The sequence below is a fragment of the Anguilla rostrata genome, chromosome 12, assembly GCF_018555375.3.
Source record: "Anguilla rostrata isolate EN2019 chromosome 12, ASM1855537v3, whole genome shotgun sequence".
In the NCBI taxonomy this organism is placed as follows: Eukaryota; Metazoa; Chordata; class Actinopteri; order Anguilliformes; family Anguillidae; genus Anguilla; species Anguilla rostrata.
The window spans coordinates 9,851,195-9,878,975 of record NC_057944.1 but is presented as its reverse complement, the minus strand read 5'-3'; the positions used below and the strand labels follow the sequence as shown (position 1 = coordinate 9,878,975).

The 27,781-nt window shown below is 46.6% G+C and overlaps 2 protein-coding genes across 2 annotated transcripts; one reads left to right on the top strand and one right to left on the bottom strand.

Moving 5' to 3' along the window:
• Window positions 1-265: 265 nt before the first annotated feature.
• On the top strand, window positions 266-13,742 carry bace2 (beta-secretase 2). Its single transcript, XM_064301249.1, has 9 exons — window positions 266-797; window positions 5,294-5,382; window positions 6,117-6,333; window positions 7,803-7,937; window positions 8,335-8,469; window positions 8,691-8,792; window positions 9,520-9,669; window positions 10,115-10,283; window positions 10,697-13,742. The coding sequence occupies exons 1-9, from the start codon at window positions 504-506 to the stop codon at window positions 10,945-10,947; spliced, it is 1,542 nt and encodes a 513-aa protein (XP_064157319.1). The 5' UTR covers window positions 266-503; the 3' UTR covers window positions 10,948-13,742.
• Window positions 13,743-13,950: 208 nt separating this feature from the next.
• LOC135236756 (transmembrane protease serine 2-like) lies at window positions 13,951-26,832 on the bottom strand. The gene is made up of 14 exons (XM_064303271.1): window positions 26,689-26,832; window positions 26,134-26,175; window positions 24,623-25,016; window positions 23,771-23,863; window positions 22,364-22,535; window positions 21,129-21,182; window positions 20,122-20,232; window positions 19,685-19,728; window positions 18,851-19,013; window positions 18,313-18,482; window positions 17,370-17,465; window positions 16,423-16,565; window positions 14,512-14,664; window positions 13,951-14,366 (listed from the first exon to the last, which is right to left on the bottom strand). Exons 2-14 carry the CDS (start codon window positions 26,146-26,148, stop codon window positions 14,355-14,357), a joined length of 1,620 nt encoding a protein of 539 aa, XP_064159341.1. The 5' UTR covers window positions 26,149-26,175; window positions 26,689-26,832; the 3' UTR covers window positions 13,951-14,354.
• Window positions 26,833-27,781: the final 949 nt, after the last annotated feature.

The window sequence follows — 27,781 nt, the reverse complement described above, 5'->3', positions numbered from 1 at the left end:
TCATTTCTTATTGTTGAACATTACCGTGGGCAATAGCAGAGACAACAGATAGCATTATCCTTCTGAATCCAGTCGAAAAACGCACTGCCACAACTGCAGATGGTCGCCGTACTGCAGCTCAACATCTATGCAAAAGAACATTCCACACGCGCCACCCTTTCCCGATCCCTGCGGGAAAAATGTTGCGCTGGCGATTCGTCATATCCGTCATGTGACTTTCGGGCAGTTCCGTGTCCCAAATAAATAAATAAATAAGTAGTGAAACTTTTTCCAAGTTATCTGAAGGTATGTAGCCGTTAAGCAGGAGCTGCTGCAGATGTCTGTTCGACGGGTTAGTTATCGGAGATCGCACCCTGACTTGTGTACGGCGGAACTCGGAATGGGAAAGTTTAAAACAACGGGACATATTGTGATCCTGGGCTCCGAATTGTTCTTCTGGATTTAGCAAACATTATTTAGCTAGTTAACTCTGGAATTGGCCGTCTGCTTTTAAAACGTTCGCAATGCCAAAAAGTTATGAGATGAAGCTCGTTTTATGGGCATTCTGGCTTTATTTATGCACCGGGACGTCAAACGCGCTATATACAATTCCGCTTAAGATTTTTGTTGGGAAGTTCAATTCTTCTGTGAATGTAGACTGGAGCCATTTGAACCGAACCGAAAAGTCCGACAATGGCCTTTCTCTGGCTTCTGATCCAGCTGGACTAGTGAATTTTTTGGACATGGTGAATAATTTAAAAGGAGATGCGGGTCGCGGATATTACCTGGAGATGTTGCTTGGGACTCCGGGTCAGAAGGTAAGGCTACTCTGAAATCCGGGTACTCGCGTTCCTGTTTTACTCCCTAAAGCATTGGAATTCGGAAACATGCTACTCATTAATAGGCTATCATATGTACGAATTCAGGCCAATTGCTGTTTATTCTAAAATTATTTTACTGTGCAATTCTGATTGCGCCAATAGCAATTTGTCACAGTAATTGGACACAGTTGGCATGGTGCCTGATATTAGTAATAACTAACCATTTCCACGAAATCCCCACGTAATATTATCTAGCATTGGACAGCCACATACAGACTTTTCTGCTTAGGCCATGGGGCAACAGGGTAGAAACTGAAAATGCTGATAAAGGAATCCGAAAAATAGCAAGTAGTGTGTTTTATGAACGCACTGTTGATTTTGTAGTTGAAGTTTACGCTGATGTTTATTGAACATACAAAAAAGCCGTGTGGGCTATTACGTGGGGGACGGCGAAGGGGTGTCCTGGTCATAATCCAAAAATATTCTATTCCGTTTGTGTTTGAATCTGCGCAACTCCCGATACCACAGAAGGACAACTGTAGGCTACTTTAAGATGTCCTAGATGACAAATTAGTGAAAGAACGGGAGAATACGTAGCCTATATGTTTGGTGCGTATAGTAGGCTATATGTGTTCTGCACTGGCATTAGCTACTTGCCATTTCAACAATGCTAATTATTGAAGACAGGCAGAGAAAGGGAGATGGCGAGAGGGGGGCCCCGTGTTGTGCTTCTAGCCTCGGCTCACATGAACTCACATGATGCTCCTTGGGCCTCTGGGTCGGCAGCTGATGGAGATTATTCCTGAGCTCAACACAAGACGGGAGTAAGTCATGCGGACACAATGGCCGACGATTGTGCTTTATGTCGGCCAGTCCGCCTTCGTGTTCTGCCCACCTCTCTGCCTGTGTAGTATGGCACATCTGAACAAAAACAGCTCTTTAGCGTACAAAATGCCAAGCCACACACGCATACAAAGCTCTGTCTAAAAATCACTAATTAAATCTAGGCCTGTCGGTTAAACTTCTTGATATAAAAATGAGGCCAAGTTACAGCGAACGATATCAGCTGTCTTAGCTCACACAAATTAAACGAGCTCTATTCCAAAGCAATGCTGCCCAGTGTTTCCTAAATTTTCAACTTGGTCCTGCGTTCTTTCATCTTACCATCTGAAGAGAATGTGGTCATTCAAACTTTGTGTGGGTTAAGCATCAAATAACAGAAATTGCCTCATGAAAGAAGACATCATTTAAATTAATATTTTTAATTCCAGAAATGATACTTGGTTGTTAAGTTAATTTTACAAAATGTGCAAGTTCTTGTATATTTGCAACTTAAAATAAATACAGATTGCTAAATAGATGCTGCAGATAGATTGATAAATAAATTGATAGAATACTTGTAGGCCTATATAGTTCTGAATCTAGACTTTTGTTTGCCTTTGGAGTCTGTTATTTGTCAACAGGAGACTCAGAGCTGTGCCAATGAAAGTCAAAGAAGCCATTATGAGTCTGAGAAATAAGACGAGAAGAGAAAAAAAAAAAAAACAGTCAAACCGGCCAAACCTTAGGCTTACCAAATCAACTGTTTGGCACATCATTAAGAAGAAAGAGAACTGGTGCGCTTAGTAAGGGCCTGGTGGGCCAAGGAAGGAAAACCTGATGATAGAAGAATTATCACCATAATGAAGAAAAACCCCACAACACCTGTCAACCAGAAACATGCTTCAGGAGGCTGTTTCATTATTTTCATATTCAACAAACTTCTGCAACTTATATTAATACAAAAAACTCTAAGCTATACATGTGAATTTGTAGCCTACATGTAATAAAGCTGAAAAGTTATCAAAATAATTCAGATTAAACCTATATCCCTATAAACCCCTGTGCCACGCTGTAGCTGGTTTCAAATCAAATCAAAATGTATTTATACTGTGCATTTCATAAACAGTTGTCGCAACACGCTTCACAGACAACCCTGGCCTGAACCCCCCCCCCCACAGGAGCCAGGTGTGGGGCAGCCTCGGCGCGTAAGCAGTTAAATTTCCCCTCTTTTGCAAGCGCTCCATATTTAATGGCGTCCTGAGATGGATAAGTGCCGGAATGCCAGTTATTCAGCGCTAACGAGAGCGATAATGTTAGCCTGGCTGGCGTTTCATAATTCATTAGCTACAAGCTTAATGTGTCATGTAGGCCTAACGGCTCCGCGAGCGCGACCAGCGTTAGCTTTGGCACCGCTCCGCTCGCCTCCCGGCTGAACCGAAACCGCTAGTCCGCTCCGGCCATCCGGTGCGCCGCCGCGCTTCCCCCCCCTCCCGCCAACCGCGATACGCGGCTCCTCGCCCGGGACCTAGCCGCCGCCGCCGCGAGCTGGAAGTGCGTCAGGAGACGCCGCGGCGGGGCTTCCCCTCGGCTGACGCCGCCGCCGCCGCCGCCGGGCGCGGCGAGACGGGGGACGCGAGCCAGGAAGCGGAGACCGGAGCGCGAGCCGCGGCGTAATTAAGGGCCCTCGTGCTAAACGAGGCGGCATTCAAATGAGCCGCTAATTGCCACATCTGTTAGCCCGTTGGAGAGGCTTGGAGGTGTCGGCGCGGCGCCTCACATCTGTTAATTGGTACAAACAGGTAGCAGATGCGCTCTCCGCGACTGAGCGGCTGCCAATTAGGGGGCGGTGATTAGAAGTGCGGGGGGAGGGGGGAGAGGGAGGGGGGAGAGGGAGGGGGGGACCGTGCCGGAGCCGGCAGAAGCTCTGCCAAAGCGACGGAGAGAGAGAGAGAGAGAGAGAGATTCTTTCAGTTCAGTCCCAGCTCCCAGCATGCACCAGGCACGTCTGACGCCACTGGAGGTCGATTTAGCCAATCAGTGCTTTCAGAATTTAAGGATAACCGCCACTGTAGCTTGAAGACAGAGCCGCTTAAAGGCCTTTTGGGGTGTGGTCTTTGCATTTTTTTATTTATTTTTTTGCTTTTTGAAATGAGTAGGAAGATTATTCTGGTACACTTGTAGATGTCTGTAGTTGTATGAATTGATGTTTCTTGCTCAGCCGGTTTAGCCCCTGGATTTGACTGAGGTGGGAATCAAACCTTGACTTCATCGTCAGGATGTAGATTCCTAGAATATTGAATTTTACCCCAACCTGCCACAAAGTTTGATAGATCATGTGACCGCTCACACAGCCCTAATCTGTCCACCAATTACTCATTTTCCGTCAATTTATAGCTGATTTCAGGGACTCACCAAGATTCTCAAGAATATTCCAATTTGATTCATCTGATAAAAGTTAATTAAGGGATGTGCCCGCAGTTTAAGAAACCCTGATCTATACTGTAAAACAGGGCTGCCCAACCCTGCTCCAGCAGATCTACCATCCTGTAGGTTTTTCATTTCAACCATACTTTGGCACACCTGACTCTACTAATTAGCCGTTCACTGAGATCTCTAGCTGTTGAGTGAGGTGTGCTTTGTTAGGGTTGGAGTGAAACCCTACAGGATGGTAGATCTGCAGGAACAGGGCTGGGCAGCCCTGCTCTAGCTGTTGGATGAGGTGCTCTTTGTTAGGGTTGGAGTGAAGACCTACAGGATGGTAGATCTCCAGGAACAGGACTAGGCAGCCCTGATACAACATCAGTCATGTTACTGACCTGAAACTCCTGTAGTTAAGAAGAGGTGATGGGAGGAACTGAGTCTGTGATGAGTCTGGAGAATCCTCCATTGAAGTGTCCAGTCGGTGTGGTAGCAGACCTGACTGTGGACTGAATACAATTTTGAATGGAAGTTATACATCAATTTAGTCCTGGACTAAGCTTAATCAGTCTCTGACAATGGCCCTAAATATGACCAACAGGCAGTAACCCAAATTATGTAATTATGTATGTAAATTAGGCTATGTCATGTAATGTCCTTTTTTGGGAATCTGCTGATGTGCTGATGCCAGAGAAATCATCCTCATAGCAGTTCGCAAGTCCTGCTCTCTTAACACAGTGATGGCAAATGTGGGGCTGTACAAGAGTGTGAATCTTACTTCAGAAGATAGTTGAGTCACATGCTCCCAGACAGTATTTTAACATTGTGCAGTGTACTGCCGTTTACTGTGCAAGTACCTGCAATTTGATTACTTCCAAATGTTCCTCAAACCCCCCACCATCCCTGCTTACAAATTTTCCAAATATTTGCCACACCCATATTTCCGTTGGAAATCCCCTATCATTGACTGTCATGCATGTTTTTCTCATTAGTTTGGAAAAGATGAGGCCTTCACACATGAACATATACATTTACTTTGTATATAAAAAAGGAAATCTCATTCAGTGAATTACCTACAAATACATTTGGGGGGGGTTTCACTGTCTGGCAACCCTGGTAAGTCTCAGTGTGACAGTTTGGGTGGCTTGGTTTGTGAACCCGCAGACCTGGATCATTTTGGTCCCTTGCTGTACATCGGGCTCTGTGATTGGTCGATGAATGTTTATGACGCATCCCCATTGGTTGTTTTGCAGGTGAATATACTGGTGGACACGGGTAGCAGCAACTTCGCCGTGGCAGCCGCCCCTCATCCATACATCACTCACTACTTCAACAGAGCTCTGTGAGTACCGTCCTGACCCTGTATTGCTACACACACTGGAAGACATCGCACCATTCGGCACCTATCAGAGGGCATTACGCTTACCTGTCACAGCCGAGCTTTTGTCTGTCGCTTATCCCCTCTGGAAAAACGTCCGTCTGTGCGGAAACACTTCTGCAAATGCTGCTACACAGAGGTAAAGACCGGTTGATTAATCGACTGGTAGTCAGCCATGACCAGGGTAATTAAACATAGCCGATGCCTTTGAAGACAAAAAATGGTTTCCGGGATGTTCACAAGGGTAGTTTACCTATCTGGTGTGGTAAGAAGATGCTCGCTGTTCCACGCTAAGGTTAGCGGGTGTTGAGTTACCCAGGGTTCCCTGGGTTACCGCTGCGTTCATGTCCTCCTCCTGGTACGTTACCGGCTCTCCGGTGTCTGTGAGCGACGTGACTGGAGAGGAATAAAACACGAGGGAAGCCTTTTTTTTTTTTTTTAATCGCAGAAAAGATGATGATAGATTTAAACCAGGGGTGTCTGAGTCTTCCCTGAAAAACCTCAGGCGTGTGTGCAGTCTTTGGTTTGCTAAAACACCAGATTTGATCGACTGAATCATAGTCTCTGCTCAAGACCTTGATTAGCTGAGTGTATTTATGTCGGACCGGAACAGAAACGCCTGCACCAGGCCTTCTCTCAGCACCCTTTACCGTGACTTAGAACCGCGCAGGCGTCTAAATGGATGTTTTTGTCTGCAGCTCCAGCTCGTACTCGTCCAGCGGGAGGACGGTGGCGGTGCGCTACACCCAGGGGAACTGGGCGGGAGAGCTGGGGCAGGACGTCCTCTCCATCCCGCAGGGACCCAGCGGCTCCGTGGCCGTCAACGTGGCCGCCATCCTCTCCTCCGACGGCTTCTTCCTCCCCGGGGTCAACTGGCAGGGCATCCTGGGACTGGCCTACTCCACGCTGGCGCGGGTAAGGGAGGGGGGGGGGGGCTGCTCTGTCCTTCTCTGAATCTGAATTTTGAGAAAAAATGAATCAAGTATTGTATTAGTGAAGCTATTTTGAGATAAAGTGATGCAAGAGATGATACAAATGCTGAAGAAAAACAAAAAAATACTAATTTATACGTAGAATGCGTATTTTTGGCAAACTTAGTTTCTGTACTTGTTCTGATGTGCAGTGTGCCACTCACTAGATTCCCCATTGGGAAGGTGAGGCGTAGTGCGGGATTCAGGCATGACATGGCAACCCTGGTAATGGATACCAGTGATGAGGAGAGTCCATGGCTGAATATTCAGAGCCTGAATGGCGGAACGCTCCAGCACACAGGGGCCTGCGTTCATTAACCCTGATAATAGATTTATGTCGCTATAGGTCTGGGTGGAGCCGAAACCAGGAACTTTTCTGGTGCTCTTGTACCCGGGTTGCCTATCCCTGGTGTAAAGAGCAATACGTCCTGGGGATTGTTAAGGTTATCGGAGAGCAAACAGACCGGGATCAGGATCTCTGACTCACCGTGCCAGACCCGTGCTGTTTGCACTGCCCGTGAACCCTTCTACCTACAACGTGAATGTAAAAAGTTGTATAAGTCGCTCTAGATAAGAGCGTCTGCTAAATGCCTATAGTGTAGTGTAATATACACCGGCCACTTCCTGCCTCTGAAAGTCACAAGGCAAACCCAACCCCGGTGCCCTCCCCACACACGCAGTCTGCAGCCTCCGTTACCCCGTGAAACAGTAACACCCGGGACTTCCTCCCAATATGTGCAGTTATGAAGGCACAGTAAGGGCTGGAGGAGATGTTCTTCATTTTTATTTTTTTTGTTGTTGTTGGTAACGGTTTGCCAGTCTTCCCTAGCAGCTGTGTCTCCTCCACCCTGAAATCGTTTTGAGATGGTGAATCTCGGGCCTGAGCGGGGGTTCTGTTTGCAAACTGGGAGTGGCTGACACCCCAAGTCGCGCGGCGTTAAAAGTTTTGAGAAGTTTTTACTTTTGTGGCACAACGGGTCTTGGGTTCGAAAGTTTCGACTGTCAGACTTGCAACTGTAAACTAGAACGCGCAGAAGGTTCTTATATAGACTGACATTCTGCAGACATGTTTTAAATATTTTTTTTAATGTTTTAAATATTAAATCTGAACTGAATTTGGATACGGAGTCTCTTTAGGTCTCATTGTGCTTTGTCTTTTCTAATTGTTTTTGTAACTATAATTTCAGCGGAACGGAACTTTTTTTAACACTAATTTCAGTGGCGCTCAAACTTGCTGTTTAGTGTGAAGTTTAAAAGGAGAAGAGGGGGGAAAAAGTGCACCTTCGAGTAGAAGTGAAAGTTAAAGGTCGCAGCGCGTGGCATTAGGAGACCAGGGCAAGCCGCGCGGTTTGCGTCGAGGGGGGCGTGGCTGGCCTCTGACGTCTCTTCCCCGATTGGCCGCTGTCGTTCCAGCCGGACAGCTCGGTGGAGCCCTTCTTCGCCTCGGTGGTGCGGCAGACGGGGCTGCCGGACGTCTTCTCCCTCCAGATGTGCGGGGCGGGGGCCGCGGCCGGGGGCGGGGAGGCCGACCCCGCTGGAGGCAGTCTGGTGAGTGGCCAGGAGCTGCGGAAAGAGGGGGGGGGTGTGGGGGGTGGGGCAGGGGGGGTCTCCCTCAGCCGCAGGCCGTGCGCCTTGCCTGGGTACAGCGCTCCCATTCTTTCAGGCCGACCAATCACAGCGTTCCCACTGTTCTGTGGGACGAAGAGTTTCTTAATCGGGTGAGAAATACGGATAAGTTATTATGTACGTGTGTTATTTAATATACAAACACGCATACACACACACACACACACACACACCACGCACACGCATGCACACGCAGCATAGCTGCATAATTCAGAGCTTAAGCACCCAACACAAGGCCAGCGAGCGCTGTGTGTCCCAGATGGGGTCTCCAATCCCAGGATTCGACGCGGTCTCTAGCGAACGATGTCCCCCGTTTCAGATCCTGGGTGGCATCGAGCCGACTCTGTACCGGGGGTCCATGTGGTACACCCCGATAAAAGAGGAGTGGTACTACCAAGTGGAGATCCTGAAGCTGGAGGTCGGGAACCAAAACCTGAACCTGGACTGCAAGGAGGTAAGACTCAATTAATCAACTCCAGAATTAAAGACTAATCAATAAATCAGCATTTACTTAAGGTGTACCTCATGAAATATCAGTTTTGAGCTGAATGTTGATTTCCTAGTTGTCCCATTGGCTGCGGTGTCCCTGCAGTGTTCTGTGCTCTGTGCTGTGCACTGTGCTGTATGTGCGTAGGCCTCAGGCCTCTGAAGCTCTGCTTTTTTTTTCTCTCGCAGTACAACTCTGACAAGGCCATCGTGGACAGCGGGACCACGCTGCTCAGGCTGCCGGAGAACGTCTTCTCCGCCGTGGTGGAGGCCATAGCGCAGACGTCCCTGGTACGAGTGCGCCCCCCCCAAACCCCCCCCCCGCGCCTCCTCCTTGCGGTGGGCGGGGGGAAGCCCTGGGCTAGCCGTCACATGACCACCGTCGAGCCTGGAAGCGTGAATTTGCCGGGAGCGTGTGGGGGAAGAGCAGCCGTGTGTTTCAAGGTTCTATGGCTGCTGTTTAAAAAAAAAAACAGACTGCAAACAGCAGTAACTGTCACACGGACTGACTGACTTCTGCAGTAACAACAGTTTAACACAGAAAGGTTTTCAGTGGAGGAAAGTTTGTTTATCTAGGATCAGCTTGCACTGTTTTCCCAGGACAGAAAAGGTTGTGACGTGAACATGCAAAACCTGATCCTGCTCAGACAGCTTAAGTTTACAGACCCGAGTCCTACCGTTCGTGCTTTCAGTGTGTCTGTCTGTGCATGTTACATTACATTACAGGCATTTAGCAGACGCTCTTATCCAGAGTGACTTACACAACTTTTACACAGCATTTACACTGCATCCATTTATACAGCTGGATGTATACTGGAGCAATGCAGGTTAAGTACCTCGCTCAAGGGTACAACGGCAGTGTCCTACCAGGGAATCGAAACTTTAGGTTACAAAATCAGTTCCTTACCAATTATACTACACTGCCGCCCCCATTGTTAACACGGGGATGCAGTAACATGGTTGACCCAGGAGAGTCTTCTGGGTACTCACTCTTCCGATGTTCGTGCTGCTGCTCCAGATACAGGACTTCTCCGAGGGCTTCTGGATGGGCACCAAGCTGGCCTGCTGGCTGAAGGGGGAGACGCCCTGGAGGCTCTTCCCCAACCTGTCCATCTACCTGCGGGCCACCAACGCCAGCCAGTCCTTCCGCCTCACCATCCTGCCCCAGGTAACGGCCTGCTACAGGGCCCCCTGCTGGTCACCGCCCTGCAATGTCTACATTTCTCTTATTTAACATATATTTTCAACATCACTGGGCCACATATCCAGGGCTTGTTGGTCACTAGTTTTAGGCCATTAATGCCCAGATTTTTCCCAGAGATTTCTTGCATGAGCATCTATAGTCATCCAAAAAATAATCACAGATGGAAAAAGAGTGGTAGAGACTACAGCAACTTCAGTTGCCCGCGGGCTTAAATGGGAAAAGGCTTTGTTTTTATATGTTGACTGTGCAGTACACAAAGCAGCCAGAAGATGGCAGTGTTTTCTTTAACAAGGTCTTGGGGGAGGCAGTGCGGTTGTAGCAGTTAGTCATTTCTTCAATATGAGCTGTCTGGTAAGTCGACGTGTTCAAAACGATTGAGAGCGACGCGTTTCCGTGGCCCCTCCCACAGCTGTACATCCAGCCAATCGCGGACATGGAGGACGGCCTGGACTGCTACCGCTTCGGCGTGTCCTCCTCCACAAACGGGCTGGTGATCGGCGCCACCGTGATGGAGGGCTTCTACGTCGTCTTCGACCGCGCCGACAGGAGGGTGGGCTTCGCCGTCAGCACCTGCGCAGGTGAGGAGCGCCGTTACCGCGACGACCCAGCGTCCCACGCGCCCTTCTCCTCGGGCGCGAGGAGAGGACCCGTTTTTTCGATTGGCCGGCAGCCTCGGGCAGACCCGCCTTGCCGTCGCTAGGTCGCGCACGTACCTCGCCGGAACCGAAGCTTCGTTTTGAAAGTTAACCCCCAGGGAAACAGTGTTGTAGCTCAGGGCACATGGCTAAATCCACAAAGCGATTTTGACTTTCATTCTTACAAACATCAATGTGAATGTGAAATCAACGGGGTCATTTCATTGTACTTTAAAAATGAATTGAAGAGCCACTGCAGGGAGAAGCTCCCGTATATCTCAGTAGATGCAAAGTCTCGATTCGTCGGGCAGCGCTGGGCTCTGATTGGTTCCCTCCCTCCCTCCCTCCCTCCCCAGAGAGCGGCGGGGCCCCGGTGTCGGAGATCTCGGGGCCCTTCGGGGCGACGGACGTGGCGTCGGACTGCGCGGGCGGATTCCCGCTGCGGGAGCCCTGGCTGTGGGCGGCGTCCTACGCCCTGATGGGCACCTGCGCCCTGGTGCTGACCGTCCTGCTGCTGCTGCTGGCCTTCCCCTGCCGCTGCCGCCGCGGCAACAGCCCCGGGGAGCTCACCGACGAGTCCTCGCTCGTCCGCAACCGCATCAAGTGAGGGAGGGAGGGGGAGGGGCCTGACGGGGCCGGGGGGGCGGAGACTGAACACGCCTCGGACCACTCCTAACAGTCAGGACATTCTCCATACAGCGCTGACGACCTCTGGCTGAACGCAGATGACATCACAAGGCAGGCGCTATCCCTGGCGGAATGCCGTTCTGACAAGTTAGCGTCACCCGTGCTACGTTCCGCTGCCCCCTGGTGGCGCGCCTGGGCAACAGGCCCCTTTTAATCTCAACACCGCAAACCTGTGAAGCGGTTAGCCTTGGCTGTCAGCGAACAAACAGGGTTCTCTATTTAAAAAAAAAAAAAAAACCTCTGCTTGACCGGAATTTTGTTTCCCAGTTACATTCATTCAACAATCATTTTTCTTGAAGCAATCACACAGGTTTGCACACAGCTACCCTCTCCATTTTATGGAGTCGGGTGTGTCAGAGCAGGAGTCTGCTACCGTGTCTCCCAAGAGTACAGTTCCTTTGTGCCTTCAATCTCATTGTCTTTGAATGTTGGAATGGCCTTGTCAGAGCATTCCTTATTGCTTTACAAAATTGTACTATAATGACTATCCAATATGTATTTATACTAAGCACCGCTAAATCACCTCTTCTTTGTGTCGTTTTTGTAATTTATGTGAGCGGTATAATTCTTTTTTTTTTTTTAGCTGAGCACTAATTAAATCTCTTGCACTACTACAAGACATAACGCCAAGCCAGCTCGGTCACAGCCGATGTGTCAGTGTGTGAAGGAAACGGAACGTTAGGAAGGATGAAAAGTGTGTTTTCCACTTAAAAATGTAATATTTAATACTGTAGATAACCATTGTTCATGTTTTGTGAACTGCTCCCAGATGAAAAAGGACAACGTGCTTGTATACACTGCTTTAAAAGCGTCAGCACCGTAAAAGGTCACTTTGCTTTGTTGTGTCTGTCTGTCGTTTCTGGAGATTCCCAAAGCATAGGAGAGTGAGCGGCAGCCATCTCCGGTGTTTCTGCGGGCCAGAGAGTGGATGTTTAGCTCCCAGAATGCACCTGTCGGGCTAGGATTCACTGGTGTAGAGTGCAGTCCCATGACTTTGGGACGTTATGCTGCAGTCACCATGGCGACGCTACTGTCGGGCCGTGGCGACGCAGTGACGCTACGGGAGCGCAGCGCTAACCGCAAATCCACGCGCTCGCCCGAGCCAGTCAGAAGCCGGCCTTCTCCGCGGCTACGTGGGGGGGGGTCTTCCGCTCACAGAGCTGAACTTGCTCCTGTCAAGAGCTGGGACATCTCAAATCACTGTGCGTGGGGAGTGTAGTTTTATATCGCCGATTGCATTAGTGAGGGAAACGCTGTTCCTCAGATATATCACACCGTTAACCGCCTGTGCCTTCTGTGTGCGTGGACCGGTGTTCGCGTTTTCACACCTGAAATGCCGATGTTAATGATGTCATTTGTACTTAATGAGATTAATCTCGCGTGTACTGTAAACCATTCTAACCCGGCCCTCGAGGCCTGCAGTACTGCTGGGCTTCATTTCTACCCGACAGTTAACTGATCGGTTGACGCCACCGATTGGCCAGAGGTTTAACTCACCTGCTGTCCCGGGTTTTAAATTACTCCTGATTGGAGGGGAAGGATGAAAACCAGCAGCGCTACTGCAAGGCTCTACGCTGACATTTTTTCCCCCTAGGAGCACATGCACTCCTAAACTGAAGGATTTAGGAGCTCACTACTGCGCCCAGATTTGTAGATGTGCTCCTCAGTTATTTTTCCAGCTGGCAGGCGTCGCTTTTCGGGAGCAAATGGGGGCGCTATAGAACCCCCCTGCTGCCGTGGGGACCAGATATGAGAATCCCAGCTCTAAGTGCTTCCTATAATCCAGCACCAGTCATTCCAACAGCAATAGATTTTTATAAACTGGAAAATATGCAAGTTGTGGATTTTACTGACATTCTGTCGACGAGTCGTTCCCCGTCCATTTTTATTCGCGTTTGATTGTTTCGCATAAGGTAAGGACGTGGTCGTGATCAAATGCACAAGCAGTGATTGTCTCTATGATACGCCGTTTTGCTGTTGGTTTCCACGGCGCTGCACTCATGGAAACGCAGCCCTGTCCTGATAAGCTTCACATTACCCCGGGGTTCCTTTTCTGATTCTAATGTCAGACGTTGGAACCCCAGTCGCATGCAGCATGCACCCACGGCTCATGTTGAAGGAACTGTCAAGATATGGCAACTCGCAGTATTTCGGCAAATATGCAAATGACTGAGACACACGGACGTATATTTTTTACACTGCTATGAAATATTTGCCATTATATTTTCAGAAACGTGTCCACCTGTCTGGTGCAGTGTGTTCTCTGTGTGGAACGGCCACAGTGCACACTAATGCATTAGAACAGGATTCCCTTTAATGACATTCCGTCCATCCACAGCCGAAATATGACCCAGGCGCTTGTGGGTAATAACAGGCCCGATGCCGTTAAGTCCAAACGAACCGCTATCGCTGGTGTTCGACTTTGTCCCGGGTGAGGAGAGGGTCTGTTTTTTAATTCAGTTTAGCCCAGGTTTGTTGGTGTTTACATAAGTAAAGGCAGCATTATGGAACTCCCTGTGGAGTTGGAAATAAAAGCTAGATTTTGCAAATGAGATCAAAATATCTTTTGTTCAAATGAAGTACCAATGACAACAGTTTCCTCTGACCATCTCAGAACTTGTGGTTTTTTTTTTGTGTGTGTTTATTTCTGTGCCAAAAAATGGATTGTAAATTATGTAATACATGAATAAAAGAATAAAGTGATTATTAACTGTATCACTTGTAAGTTTTTCTGAAATTCTCATCTGTCTGTGGGTTAAAAAGGCACACCCCCACATCTTAGTCCAGCAGTCCAATATTCTGTCCTATAGTCTGCCCCAGATGTTGAATGAGATATTCAAGCATTTCATTTTTTCAACAGCGCAGAAATTTAAATTCACATTGCAGTGAAAAAATATTAAATGATTGAAGGTCGCTTATTTTGAAGACACTTGGTCACTGAATTTGTCCAAACGCGTTATATTTATACTACAATTTAATGATGATAGTTTAATTTCTGAAATTTTTTAACATGCGTAGATCTTATGAAAATACCAATAAATAAGTGTAGACAGTGTTGGTTCTTTGAAATGTATCAGATGTGGTACACTTCAGTTGTGAATCAGATTTACATTTAATGTATTACATTTAATGTATTTAGTGTATTTACATTCAACAGTCCATTGATGGGGGGAAATATTTAAACTCAAATCTTTTTAGAGTACACAAGAGAATAAAGTAAACAACCTACTTCTTCATCTAAAAGAAATGGAAATCTTAGATCTAAAGATATCAGACTTTCTGGAGTTTCTTTGGCAATTTGTGTACGGTGAGATCCAACAGGTTTGTTCATCTGTAGTTCTGTATAAAAAAAACAAGAAGAGATTCAAAAACAAAATGCATTCAGACCACCTCCAGCAGACATTTTTTCGTTCTGCTTGACTTGACGTGCCATGAAATGGTGAGTGCTGAAACCCACCAGCCCTCACTCCACAGGTAAATTTACCTGCATTTGTTCGTAGATCCAGCCCAAGAAGGCCGGCACGTTGCCATAGACACCGGGTTTGTTGGGCCTGGCACAGCCGAAGCCCCAGCTAGTGTCCCCTACGAGCCACCATACAGACGCCTCTTCTGTCACCAGGGGTCCCCCACTGTCGCCCTGGGAAGCACAGTGATGGGGGAGGGGGGGTTAATTATTTTAAAAATCTAAACACAGTGCCGTGAAAAAGTATTTGCCCCTTTCCTGATTTCCTATATTGTTGCACATTGTCACACAGTGGTTTCTTTAGACAAAATGTAATAAACTGAAAACAAAAAAAAATTATTTCATTTATTTCATGAAAAGCTTATCAAACACCCATATCACCCGTGTGAAAATTTGAATTGTTCCGACTGCACTCATTAAACATGGAAGCACTTGCCTAATATGGATATAAATGGACTTAACATTTATCTGTCACCAAGCCCAATTAAACCAAAGGGTTTATTTTACAGAAACAAATGCTTAGTTTTCCTTTGCTTTTCTTGGCAGGCAGACAGAATTTAAATTCAGAAATTGTTTCAAACTGTAACTGCTGGACCGCAACATAAACTGTAACCGGCAAATACTTTTTCACAGCATTGAAGTTGTTCTGGAATATTCATTTTTGAAAAAAGAATGACAAGAACGTTTCAGTTGCAACACACTGAAATCAGAAAAGATCTTGGACTTATACTTATCCAAAGATTTTACTTTTGATTACACAAAAATGGTTACCTTATAGGTAGCCGTTCTGGAAGAAAATGGGTTTATTACATACATCAAAATACATTAATATTAATTACGAAATAATATAGTTTTACGTGCCAGGTAAGATTTGTGTGAGTATGTGAATCGTTTCACAATGGTGGTTCCTGTTCATATGAAGTGTCAAATTCATGTTGAAATGTTGTACCCCTTGCGTAAGATAAATCCACGAAAGCAAACGTCGCCCATGTGATGCCCCGCCCACTCAAATAGGAATTTGAACTTTCAGGCTGGTATTCGACGATTCACCTTTGCATAGTAGGAGGGAGAAGAATTGCCTTCTGGGAGTGTAATGTGTACAAACTCTATTTTCACGAGTGTTCAGAGAACACACACACGACTAGTTATTAATTATTGTTATTAATCTTCAGCTGAATACACCGCTCTCTGATGTATTCTTTGTTACTCGTGTCACAGGAGCACTGTGACAGATGACTGGGCGCCAGTCCTCTTTACAATGTTACGCTTTTCAGAGACCACTTCAGGGTGCAGCAGACAGCGCCTTCGAAAAGTATTCAGACCCCTTCACTTGTTCCACATTTTGTTACGTTACAGCCTTATTCTAAAATTGATTAAATTCATTTTTATTCTCATAAAATCTGCACTACAATACCCCATAATGGCAAAGTGAAAGCAGGTTTTTAGAAATTTTTGCAAATTTATTAAAAATAAAAAACTGTGGAAAAAGTGAAGGGGTCTGAGTACTTTCTGAAGACACTGTATATTTGCTTTGTACTTCAGTTGGAGTTCACTTGTTGGCACGCCACTTAAATTTAGGCGGTTGCCCAAGAGATGCATTTACCGAAAATTAGTTAGTAGGGTTCCATGCTACTAATAATACCGCCTTTCGCTTTTCTGAGTATTTCCACGCTGCGACGACGCTAGGAAATTTACTTGCTGCCGCGACGGACCAATCGGCTGCTTTGACAGTCTCCGATTCCCGCCGCGCTTCGACACACGTGACGACTCTCGTCGGAAACGCCCCCGCCTGAAGTTCGGAGCGCCGCGAGCGTCACGCGCTCCTTCCTGCGGTCTCTTTTAAACGCACGTAAAACCGCGACCCTTCGACGGAAACTCCCGGCGCGTGCACCTCGGGTGTCTGAGCGCGCCCCGCGCGGGCGCGGGCGTTACCTGGCAGGAGTCCACTCCGCCCTCCAGGTAGCCCGCGCACACCATGGTGCCGGCGATCGCTCCGTCGTACACCAGCGAGCTGTTGCAGAGCGACCTGTCGATCAGCGGAACTTCGGCGTCCCTCAGAAACTGGGAGGAGGGTCCTGGAAGAATGAGGAGCGTGAGAGAGAGAGCGGGAGTCCTCAAACCACCTGACCCCACCACCTTCTTAACGAGCGACACGGCTAATTAACATATACCTGAACGCTCGAACATGGAATAAGCAAGTTTTTTACTTTCCTTTAAAGCCAAAATATGGATTTATATCAGACCTGGGACAAATACGTATTTGTTTTGGATTCAAATACTTTTCTACACTTTACTGATCTTGTCCGGTGTCTTGGAACCAATGAAATACTCTCAAAAAGTGCAAACCCCACCTTCTGGTTATACTGGCAGGCTCAATTACACCAGGCAAGATCAATAGAGCACAGAAAAGTACTTGAATCCAAAACAAATCTGTATTTGACCCAGGTCTGATTTATATCTTGGCTTTATTCATTAAATACATTTGAAGCAGATAACCCATCTTTTATTTTTAACATTCCCAGTCCTACTTAGCTTCAGATGTCAGGCAGGAGAACCTAACAGTGTGATATGGCTGCTAGAAAAAGACTGACTGAACTACTGGCAACAGTCAAAACCTCTGATCGTTCTGTAGTGCTGTCATGAGAATGACAAAGAGAGTTAGGTCTCATTTACCCTGTAATGGGCGGAGCTATGATGAGCTGTCAATCACTTATCACACTTAGCAACTTGAACAAATCGAAACACCTTGCCCAAACCGTAGTGTCATAGCATAAGTGACAGCATAAGACAGCTCCATCATTTTGGGTTTGTCTGGGAGTCATCCAAAATGGCGGCCTGCTTGTCGGCTGAACTGGTTTTGATTTATGGTGCTCGCTGACCCATTTCGCGTATGGCTCCCCATCCTGAAGTCCAGCACGTTCTGGGGGCGACGAAGTCCATCCCAGCGTTCGGCAAACACACGGGCTTCACGACATCTGCAGCACAGACAAGGGGGTGGTGACTAAACCTCTACCGTACTGCCGAGGGAACAACGAAAAATGCCCCGACTGGACCGAGCGGTCCACCAGTTCAGGGTTCGTTTTCAGATACTTTCTGACCTCAAAAAGCAGATCCCGACAGGAAAAAGTTAAATCATCACTGTATGTGTAAAGCACTGTTTTTGAGGTTTTGAGCAGACCTGGGTCAAATACGTATTTGTTTTGGATTCAAATATTTTTCTACGCTTTACTAATCTTGTCTGGTGTATTGGAACCAATTAAATACTCTCAAAAAGTGCAAGCCCCACCTTCTGGTCATATTGACAGGCTCAATTACACCAGGCAAGATCAATAGAGCACAGAAAAGTATTTGAATCCATAACAAATACGTATTTGACCCAGGCCTGGTTTTGAGACAGCAGCCCTGCTCTTGTTGCCCTTGAACATACACGACCGCTCGTTAACAAGAACAGGCTGTCAAGACCACCTAGGCTCTCAAGGTTTTACCTACAACCAGGAGAGCTTCCAGCACTGTGTGAAGCCTGGTCTTCAGCACCCCAAGGGGCGCCGCCTCTACTAGACGGCCTGTCAAGCTGTTCCACTCGTTAAAAAGGCAAGAAAGTGTGAGAGAGAGAGAGAGAGAGAGACAGACAGAGAGTCAGAGACAGAGAGAGAGAGCAAGACTGAGACAGAGAGAGAGCGAGAAAGAGAGAGACAGGGAGAGAGAGAGAGAGAGAGAGAGAGGAGAGACAGAGAGAGTGAGGCAGACAGAGAGAGAGAGAGGGAGACAGACAGAGAGAGAGATAGAGAGAAAGGGCACAGGGTGGGTGGGGTCAAGATCTACCTGACATTTTAAGTGGTCGACTCAGCTTCATGAGAGCGACGTCATTGGTCTGTGATGAGCTGTCATAGGCGTGGGAGATGAGGCGGGAGACGGAGCTTCCTGTGGCGCTGAACATGTCGTACTGGTCCAGGCGTCCGGCGTACACAGTCCAGTCACTGGGATCATTAAACCTACACAGCAGAGACCAGAGGAGCACGGGGGGAGGGGAGCAAGCCAGTGCTGACAGAGCTGCTCTCATAAACAAGTTCCATGTTGCACATACAGACTTCTAAAAATTGATTGGGATAAAAAAAACCAAACAAAACAAAAACACATGCCATTCTTAAATAAAGGATGCATTTTGCATAGAGTTTAAATATGAAGAGGGTTCTGATAATATATATATGCATGTATATTCAGGATTACCTAGCTTCTCTCCACAGTTTATGGACAATTGTACAGGAAGGTTTTTTTTTAAAAAAAAACAACACAGAAAGGTTAAGTGTTTATTCACACCGGGCACAGACAGGGAGGAGTGCAGCGGTTCGCATGAACTCACGTTTCCAGGCAATGCGCTGCCGTCACTATCCAGTAGGGGGTGATAATGGACCCGCCGCACATGTGCGTAAACCCAGCCCAAAGGCTGACCTGCCACGGCCATGCCCCCTTGGTGGACACCTCCCCTCCCACGATCCGAGCCGGGGGGACTCGGGTACCGCAATCTGCAGGAGAAACAGGAAGTGACATCACACCCTCTGGATGAGTATCTGGCAGGCAGGAATATTCCCTGTAATTGTACAGATTTGATTTCATCACTGACCGACTTACTGGACGATAGTCTGAAATACTGATTGACTTAATGATTGTCAGATTCACTGAATAATAGTGCCTGCCGGATTCATTTGAGCCTATTACTGATCTATTGACAGATAGGATTCTTGATTTATTAGTTGATTTGTTCACTTTTTTATTAACTGGACTCCTGATTTATTGACCCCTGGATGAGGATATCTGGCAACTCTATTAATAACAGCTACACAACTCCCCCATAAGTGGTACATACACACTATATGCTAATTCAGAAATGCTTATATCAATACCTGCACATAGACATATGGTGCATTATGTCACTGATGCAAAAAGTGACATTGCCCTGGCATGTCATGTGACTCAGTATGCCTCCTCTGTGGTTATTGACATCCATGTAGGGCCTATGAAGGAGTTCTTTTGTTTTTATGAAGGAAAATTCATAGAAAGTGTTAGCACATTGTTTACTGTCCACTGTCTTCTACATGCTACTTGTAAACTCAATAAACGTGTTATCTCCTCCGCGCACAGTCAAACCTGATCTCAGAGGTCAGAAGGAACAGAAACGAGACAGGACAGGACTTACCGATGCAGCGCAGTGAGACGACGAGATTGGCAGGACAGGATTCGCTGAGAAGAGGAGAGGCTTTGTTAGGACGATCTACACCAATTGTCTAACCCGCTTGGTCCGGGTCGGGGTTGGAGGTCGGGGGTCAGGGGTCAGGGTGGCGAGGGCCGGGGGGTTATCGTGTATGGGCAATTTGGACTCTCCAATTAGCCTAGCCTGCAAGGTTTTGGACTGTGGGATCGACAGTGCTACCCACTGCACCACCATGCCATCCCCCCCCACCCCCTAATTAATTCTCGCACATTCATGCACACACAATGTCAAAATGGGTAACATAATTATTTGAAAGACACCATTAGAGGGGCATGTTCAGCTACGATGCTGTATTCTGAAATGTAGAATAGCACCAGGTGCTCCCGTTACCAACCGAGGAATGCTGCAGTAGAGAGCCTCACCTACTGACGAGGTTCTGCTGCAGAATGAGATCAGGGTCTGACCCATATATCAGCTGCATGTACCCGTCAGCGTCATAGAAACCGACCTCTTCAGAGGTAACGTACGTCTCTCTGTGGGAAAGTGGAAAAACAGAAAAACAAATTTCATCATGTCGCCGTAAGAATGCAACTCAGAAAAAGCAAACGTGTTTAGAATGAATAAAAATAGCTCAACGTAAGAAAAATTACCTGCCACCGGCCAAAAATTACCTTAGATGAATTATTTAATTAGTAAATAAGATTTAAAACAAAGAACATAATGTTAAATTAGAAAATAGTCTTGCTAGGAACTTGTAAACAACCGGCGGCTAATTAGTTACGGAGAGTTTCCCCGTTCCAGTGTATGTTCTGTAATAATGATCACATACATAAGCCTGACACGGCACGAGGCAATTACCCAGAAACAGCGTGTAATACCACTGTGAGTAAGCCAGGGACGCCGGGTGACAGCGACCAGAGACAATAATATTTACCACAAGTTCAGAGACCTCCTACAGGGCCTGTGACAACGTACCCGGCCGTCCAACCCACCCCTCCCGCTCCCCACTCCCCTCGACGGCAGCCCCGATGAAATAGCTAATGTGTGGAACCGCTGTTATGCGGTAGTGCTGGCTAGGTAAACAACAACATCGGTGACAAGAGCAATGGGAGACTGAAGCTTTGTGAATTCCTGGACCCCAAAATCAGAGGGCGTCATCGGCCTGGACTACGGAGTGAAGCCCGCGGACAGGCTCACCGCAGCACTGCGTCCCCGACCACCGCGAGCGTCAGAGGAGCCCCCCCGTCTCTGATCAGGGGTTATTACCGCAGAGCGACCCCACATTTAAAACCGCACGAGCGGCAGTAGGAAGGACAGTTAACGGTTTCAAACCGTTTCCATAGCGCAGAGCGACGGAACCCACCTGTCGTATCCAATCAGGCCGCACGGAACCCACCTGTCGTATCCAATCAGTCCGCACGGAACCCACCTGTCGTATCCAATCAGGCCGCATGCCGCCGCCGAGACACTCTCCGTCCCAGCCCTGGAGCCACGGTGCCTCCAGAGTCCGCTGTCAGCCCGTGTACGCCTGCAGGATGAACTTAGAATCCTACTGAGAGCACCAGACAGCCGCAGGGAGGTCACTCTCTTACAGAGTCACTCGCTTTCATAATCACTCTCTTACAGAGTCACTATCTCTCAGAGTCACTCTCTTTAAGAGTCACTCTCTTACAGAGTCACTCTCTTACAGAGTCACTCTCTTTATGAATCACTCTCTTTCAGAATCACAGTATATCAGAATCACTCTCTTTATGAATCACTTTCAGGGTCACTATCTCTCAGAATCACTCTCTCAGAATCACAGTCTTTCAGAATCTCTCTTTCAGAATCACTCTCTCTCAGAATCACTCTCTTTCAGAATCACTCATTCTTTCTTTGTCATTGTTCATTTTTGTTAAGCTAAAAATATGTGATGAATTCTGAATCCAATTCCACTGTAATCACGAGTGACACAATGAGTAAATTTAAACAGATTCGCTCACAGTAAAAAGTAATGAAACCCATTTAATGAGCAAATCACTTTTCTGTGACACAGCCCTAATTAAAATGCAGTAAAAAAGGCAGGAGGCTCAGTATTCATTTCATCATTTTAGATACTGATAAAAATGCCGCTAGATTAACTTTGTTTTGGTGACAACAATGATAATGGGACTACAATTATGTGGTAGGACAAAGATCGCTAACTTCATTACGGTTATCATTCATGCAGATGATTTTAGTTTCATAACTGTTTTTGTTACCACAAAAAACAACTCATGAAAGGGTATAGCCATTATAACACACTGGAGCGGGTGGAGCATTCTGAATTAATGCTAATTTAGATCCACTCTCAGAAAAAGGGACAAGAAGCAAACAAGTTAGCATGGGGTTCCCAAACTTCCCAAGACACCCCACTTAATGAGAAAAATACCTTTTCTGTGACACTTCCCCTTTTCAAATGTTGCCTTAAATGGATTAAAACACTTAATTATGTCCTAACATATGCCAAAAACACTGTACACTGTAAACTGTAAACCTGAACAGTTTATCCCATGAGCCACTTCAAAATTTGTGTTGTTCTTATACTTCAGCCTGAAAGCCACTGCAGTCACCAGGCTGACCAGTGTGACAACCATACACCAACAAGGTCAATCAAGTCACACCAACAAGGCTTGATTGACTGACTGAATCCCCGCCCCAACCCCCAAAATGATGTCATCGCAGGTGGCAGTGGACTTACAGCACTGTGCCTCGTCCTGCGCCCCCGGACAGTCAATTACCCCATCACACCACTGGGAGGCGCTGATGCAGTGACCCCCGCCATTGCAGGACAACCCGGAAAGACACCTGGAGGACACTAAAGAGACGGTGCAAGAGAAGGATGGGAAAACACACACACACACACACACACAAACATACACAATACCTCCCAAATAAATCTATACAAACAGATGCAAGCAGGTGATATTACATATGGAGTACATACATAAAAATAGGCTCAGGGTGGCAGTGTAGTGTAACAGTTAGCATTACATACTGTAAGAACTGGGCCTATAAGGTTTGAAGGACACTGAATTGTACCCTTGAGCAAGGTACTAAACCTGAATTGCTTCAGTTTATGTCCAGTGTTGTGAGAGTGTATGTACACTCCCTGAAACGTTTTGTCCTTTTAGACATATATGGATATTTTATTTTCATTTCAATAATATTGATAGATAAAGGTGAACTAATTTACTGAATAAGAGAACAAAATCACACTTTGCAATCATTTGTAACATGCAGATAATGCACAAATAAAGTTTGCCAGACAACGCCTAGGTGAAGGATAGAAATACTGGGAGAGTGTGCCGTGGACAGATAAGTCAACAGTAGATTGTTTGGTCGTGATGCTAGAAGTCCAGTTTTGCATTAGGGGCCCTTGAACAGAAGAAGTGTACACCAGCCATAAAGCATGGTGTTGGGGGGTGGGGGGGGGGGGTGAAGGTTATTATGGCTGCTTTGCCGCCTTGGGGCTTCGCCTGCTTTCCCTCGCTAAGACCACAACGAATCCCACCCTGTACCAGAGAGGACCTGAGGAGAACATGAGACCACGGTTTAAACTGAACCGAAAGTGGATCTTGAGAGAAGGACAATGATCAAAAACACTTATCCGAAATATTTTTTACAGAAATTGGATTTCTGTTGATTTTTGTTGAATAAATGATTGCAGAGTCTAATTTTTTTATGTTATTTGTAAAATTAGATTACCTTCATCTGCCAATAGTATTGACATGAAGATCAAATATTCATACTTCCAAATATATCAGAGAAGACAAAACTCCTCCGGGAGAGTGTACTGACTTTTCCAATGCCCTGTAAAGGGACACTATGTAAAATGCAAGAACTGTGAAAGTTGCTCTGGATGAGAACTTCTGCTAACTAATTTGGCCTGTAATGTAAAACAGTTCAAATAGACGTACCACCTGCCCTGAAACCAGGCTGAGATTGGCCAGGCCGACTGCCTTCTCTCGAACAAAAACCATTTAAACGTGATGCTTGAGGACACTGCAAGGTCGATAAGATGGAGGAGGAGCGCGACAGCGCTGTACTCACAGAAGTACCACAGCAGAACAGCAGCAACCACCAGGAGCAGCAACACGCTGACCAATCCGACCCCAAGCCATTTAAAGCAAGTTGTATTAACTCCTGAGAGAGGGGGGGGGGGAGCAGAGAGAAGAGAAGAGGAGAAAGAAGGTTGTGCTTGAACATCCAACCACTGGTCACCAAGGAAACCTGAATATGCTCCACCCAGGCTCTGCCACAGCTCTTTTACTGGACACGGCGAGGGTTAGGGTTTCCCCCAGACTAAACCCCAGCAGGGTTTCCCCCAGACTAAACCCCAGACTAAACCCCAGCAGGGTTTCCCCCATACTGAACCCCAGACTAAACCCCAGCAGGGTTTCCCCCATACTGAACCCCAGACTAAACCCCAGCAGGGTTTCCCCCATACTGAACCCCAGACTAAACCCCAGCAGGGTTTCCCCCAGACTAAACCCCAGCAGGGTTTCCCCCAGACTGAACCCCAGCAGGGTTTCCCCCAGACTGAACCCCAGCAAGGTACAAATTAGAATTTTTATTTTTTGCAATGACCACATTTAGAAAAACAAGACCAGGTTAAAACCTAGTATATGGCTGGACCTAACACACGTGATCCGGCCGACCGATGGTGTAACTTCATAACTCGGCCGACCAATGGTGTAACTTCATCACTCAGTCAGTCAGTCACTCACAGACATTCGCGTTTGTAGGGCTGGCCCCGCTGTTGCGGTCCAGCCAAAAAAAATAAAACAATAAAAAAAAGCCAAACAATAAAATATGAGCTGCTTATACTTGCTCATTAAAAACAATTATAATAACCATCTGTTATAGATTAATTCATAAAATCTCTAACGATGGAGCAGTTACCTTTTCTGTACCGCGCTGGTGCTGCCTGCTCCGGCATAGGGCTGCTCATGGTGACGCTGGTGTCAGCCGGGGCAAGGGCAGGGGCAACAACCGGGGCAACAGCAGAGGTAACAGCAGGGGTAAGAGCAGGCGCAACAGCAGGGGCAGCGGCAGGGGTAAGAGAGGGGGCATCAGCAGGGGTCAGAGAGGGGGCATCAGCAGGGGTCAGAGCAGGGGCAACAGCAGGGGCAAGAGCTGAGACACTAGGGGCATTATGGGGGATGTACTGGGGCACGTCAGAGGGGCGGTCCTGGGACAGCTGCGGATACAGACTCGTGGATGGGTTGAAGGGAGGGGGCCTTTCCTCTACTTCCTGCTGGAAGCCATGGTTCACAAAGCAGGGCCCAGAATCCTGCTAAAAACGATATGTGTAAACTGAGATTCTCTCAATGCTCAAACACAAGACAACTAAGAAACAGGAGGAGATTTACACTTTGGACACAGAAGTACACCATCCTCCAAAATGATTCACACTCCTGATAATGATTCACACTCCTAATAATGATTTACACCGCTGATAAAAATTCACACTCCTAATAAAGATTCACACTCCTGGGTAAAAAAGCTGCATAAAACACAGAATGCTGTTAATAATCCATATTGAATGCTCAAAAATTGTAAGTAATTTTCTAGTTATAACTGCTCAGAGAGTTTCGTTTTCAACAGTTTGATAAATTGTTAAGAGGCAAGAATGCACCGGTGAGCTCAGCAATAGCAAACAATCTGGTAGACCACAGATGACCACTGTAGTCGATGAGAGACTAATACTTTCAATTGTGAAGAAAAACCTCCTTTCAACTGTCAAACCCATTGGACGATGCTGCACCTTGCAGAGGAACAATAACCCCAAACACACCACTAAATCAACCAAGGAGTGTTTCATGACCAAAACTCCCGAAAATGGTCTTGACTGGCCAAGTCAATCACCCGACCTGAATCCAACTGAACATGCATTTCACATGCTGAAGACAAGACTGCAGGCAAAATGCCCCAGAAACAAACAGGAACTGAAGATAGCTGCAGTACAGGCCTGGCAAAAGCATCACCAGGGAAGATACCCAGTGTCGGGTGATATCTATGGGTCACAGACAGTCATTAAATTCAAAGGATTTGTAACCAAGAACTAAATATGACAACTTTAAGATTATGCGAATCATAGTTATGCTCAAATTACCTTCTCTGCCTAAAATATGGGGGATTATGTAAAAAAATTCCTACATGGATTAGCAGATATGGATATAAATACCCTTAAATTACATCTGAGAGTGCACTTTAACCTCATATTTATTGTTTTATTTCGAATTCAATGTGCTGGAGTACAGAACCAAAACAACACAAATTCTGTCAATGTACTTTTGCATTTAACTGTATATGCATGCACTTGAGGGGTAAAAGCGATTTATTGTTGATTTACATATTGAAGTTTTTCACAAAATAAAAATAAAATAAAATATATAAAAGAAGAAATTTACCCCATTGGTGGTCATAGTTGTACTTATGCCGCAGGTCTTGGCCTAAAATTATTTGTGAAGAAATAATTTCCATTAGTTTTCAAAAGGCAATAGTGAATTATTCATATTTGGAGAAAGTGTGGTATCAAAGAACATCAAGAACAACCTGCTATCTACTACAAAATCAATGATAACACAATGGTCACAATGTAGGTTACATGTAATAGTCAGTTTGTTATAGTACCAAGTCTGTGCTGTTACAATAATGAAGCTGAATGCTTCTGTCGAAAGACAGAATCTTTACTCATTTTGCAATGCTGGATTCATACCATTGTTTCAGGAATGACAAATGTCATGAATTACTTGTGCGGGCTATTAGGACGAAAACATCAACAAAACATTGGAGATCAAAACTCTAGGCTATACATAAATCAATCATAGCAGTAAAATATGGATGGCCATCAATTAAATAACATAGCAGCCTAATGAAAAAAGAATCCAGTAGCTACAGTTTTACCGTTACTGCCTGCTGCTCACACACACCGTGTGACTCCAGAGAGAAGTGGAAAGTCTTACCTCCAGCGAGCTATGCCTCCATCTGTCCTTTGGAGCGGAATCATCCCCGTAAAAGTCCGCTCGTGTTGTGCAACAGGGTGGGCAGAGGAGAGGTCTGAGCTGGGTCTAGGTGTGACATTTCAAGATCAGCCACTCCTCTGTGGAACAAACGAAGCGATGCTTCGCCTCCAAGGTTCCGCGGCACTTTCACTGTACTGAAGTGGGTAAGCCTACAGTACGTGTTTGCTCTTGGTGAGTCAGGTTAAAAAATAATATCACGACAATTAAGACGTACAAAAGGAAGGAATTTAGAAGCGCTTTCAGAAACAGCGGGGAGAAACCAACAAACAGCACCCATATTTTTTTTGTCTTATGGCGTTAAGAATGAAAGTTCTTTCAAGCAACTTATTCACACTCCCTAAAACACCAAAACTGGCAGACAACAGAAAACAAAACAGAAAATGGACAGAATTCCACTTGTCATCTCCTGATTTGAATGCTGTACAATGACAATGAAAAAAAAGTTTACTTAAGTTTTTTACCGCCTAATACCGTCCTTATTGGTAAGACCTCCCCAAGGTAAAGGCTGCTGTATATTCATCTGTTGAGCCACATAGCAGAATTTGCTCTCAATTCAGCTGTGACCGGATTGCGTCAGCATCATAATTGGAAGAGCACATCTAGACGCACGTCCAGCCATCATTCATTGAGACACTTGGGAAACAGCCCCCCCCACGGGCACTAGCAGCACGCTCCTTCCTCAGTATGGTGTTCAGCAGTGGCTCAGCTGTGACCAGCAGGGCATGAGGGTCCAACGAGCCGCTTGCACAGCAGCAGGTGTGAAGGTGGGAGGAGCTGCGGTACGAATGCGCTGCTCCACTGTCTAGCGGTCGACACATAGTGCGACGCACCTGAACACCTCACTGAGGATATAATTCTCGAGTATTGCTGGTTTCGTCCAACCGAGACCACGAGGGCATTGAGCATTGCTGTTCTGGCTCAGTAAATCCAATGGCCATACTGCACGGCCGTAACGTGACTTCCCCCCCTAAAAGCCGAATATTCACGCAAACAGAGGTAAGAGGTGGGCGGGTTGCGCAGCTTTGGGCTGGAG

Bases quoted from the DNA above. Each gene is read 5' to 3' on its own strand.
- bace2 (XM_064301249.1), top strand. From the start codon at position 504: ATGCCAAAAAGTTATGAGATGAAGCTCGTTTTATGGGCATTCTGGCTT. The intron at 6,334-7,802 runs GTAAGGGAGGGG...CTGTCGTTCCAG, and splicing joins CCTACTCCACGCTGGCGCGG to CCGGACAGCTCGGTGGAGCC. The intron at 8,793-9,519 runs GTACGAGTGCGC...CTGCTGCTCCAG, and splicing joins CCATAGCGCAGACGTCCCTG to ATACAGGACTTCTCCGAGGG.
- LOC135236756 (XM_064303271.1), bottom strand. The intron at 23,864-24,622 runs GTAACTGCTCCA...CCCCTCTCTCAG, and splicing joins ACCAGCGCGGTACAGAAAAG to GAGTTAATACAACTTGCTTT. The intron at 21,183-22,363 runs GTCAGTCAATCA...CCGTGGCTCCAG, and splicing joins GGGGTTGGGGCGGGGATTCA to GGCTGGGACGGAGAGTGTCT.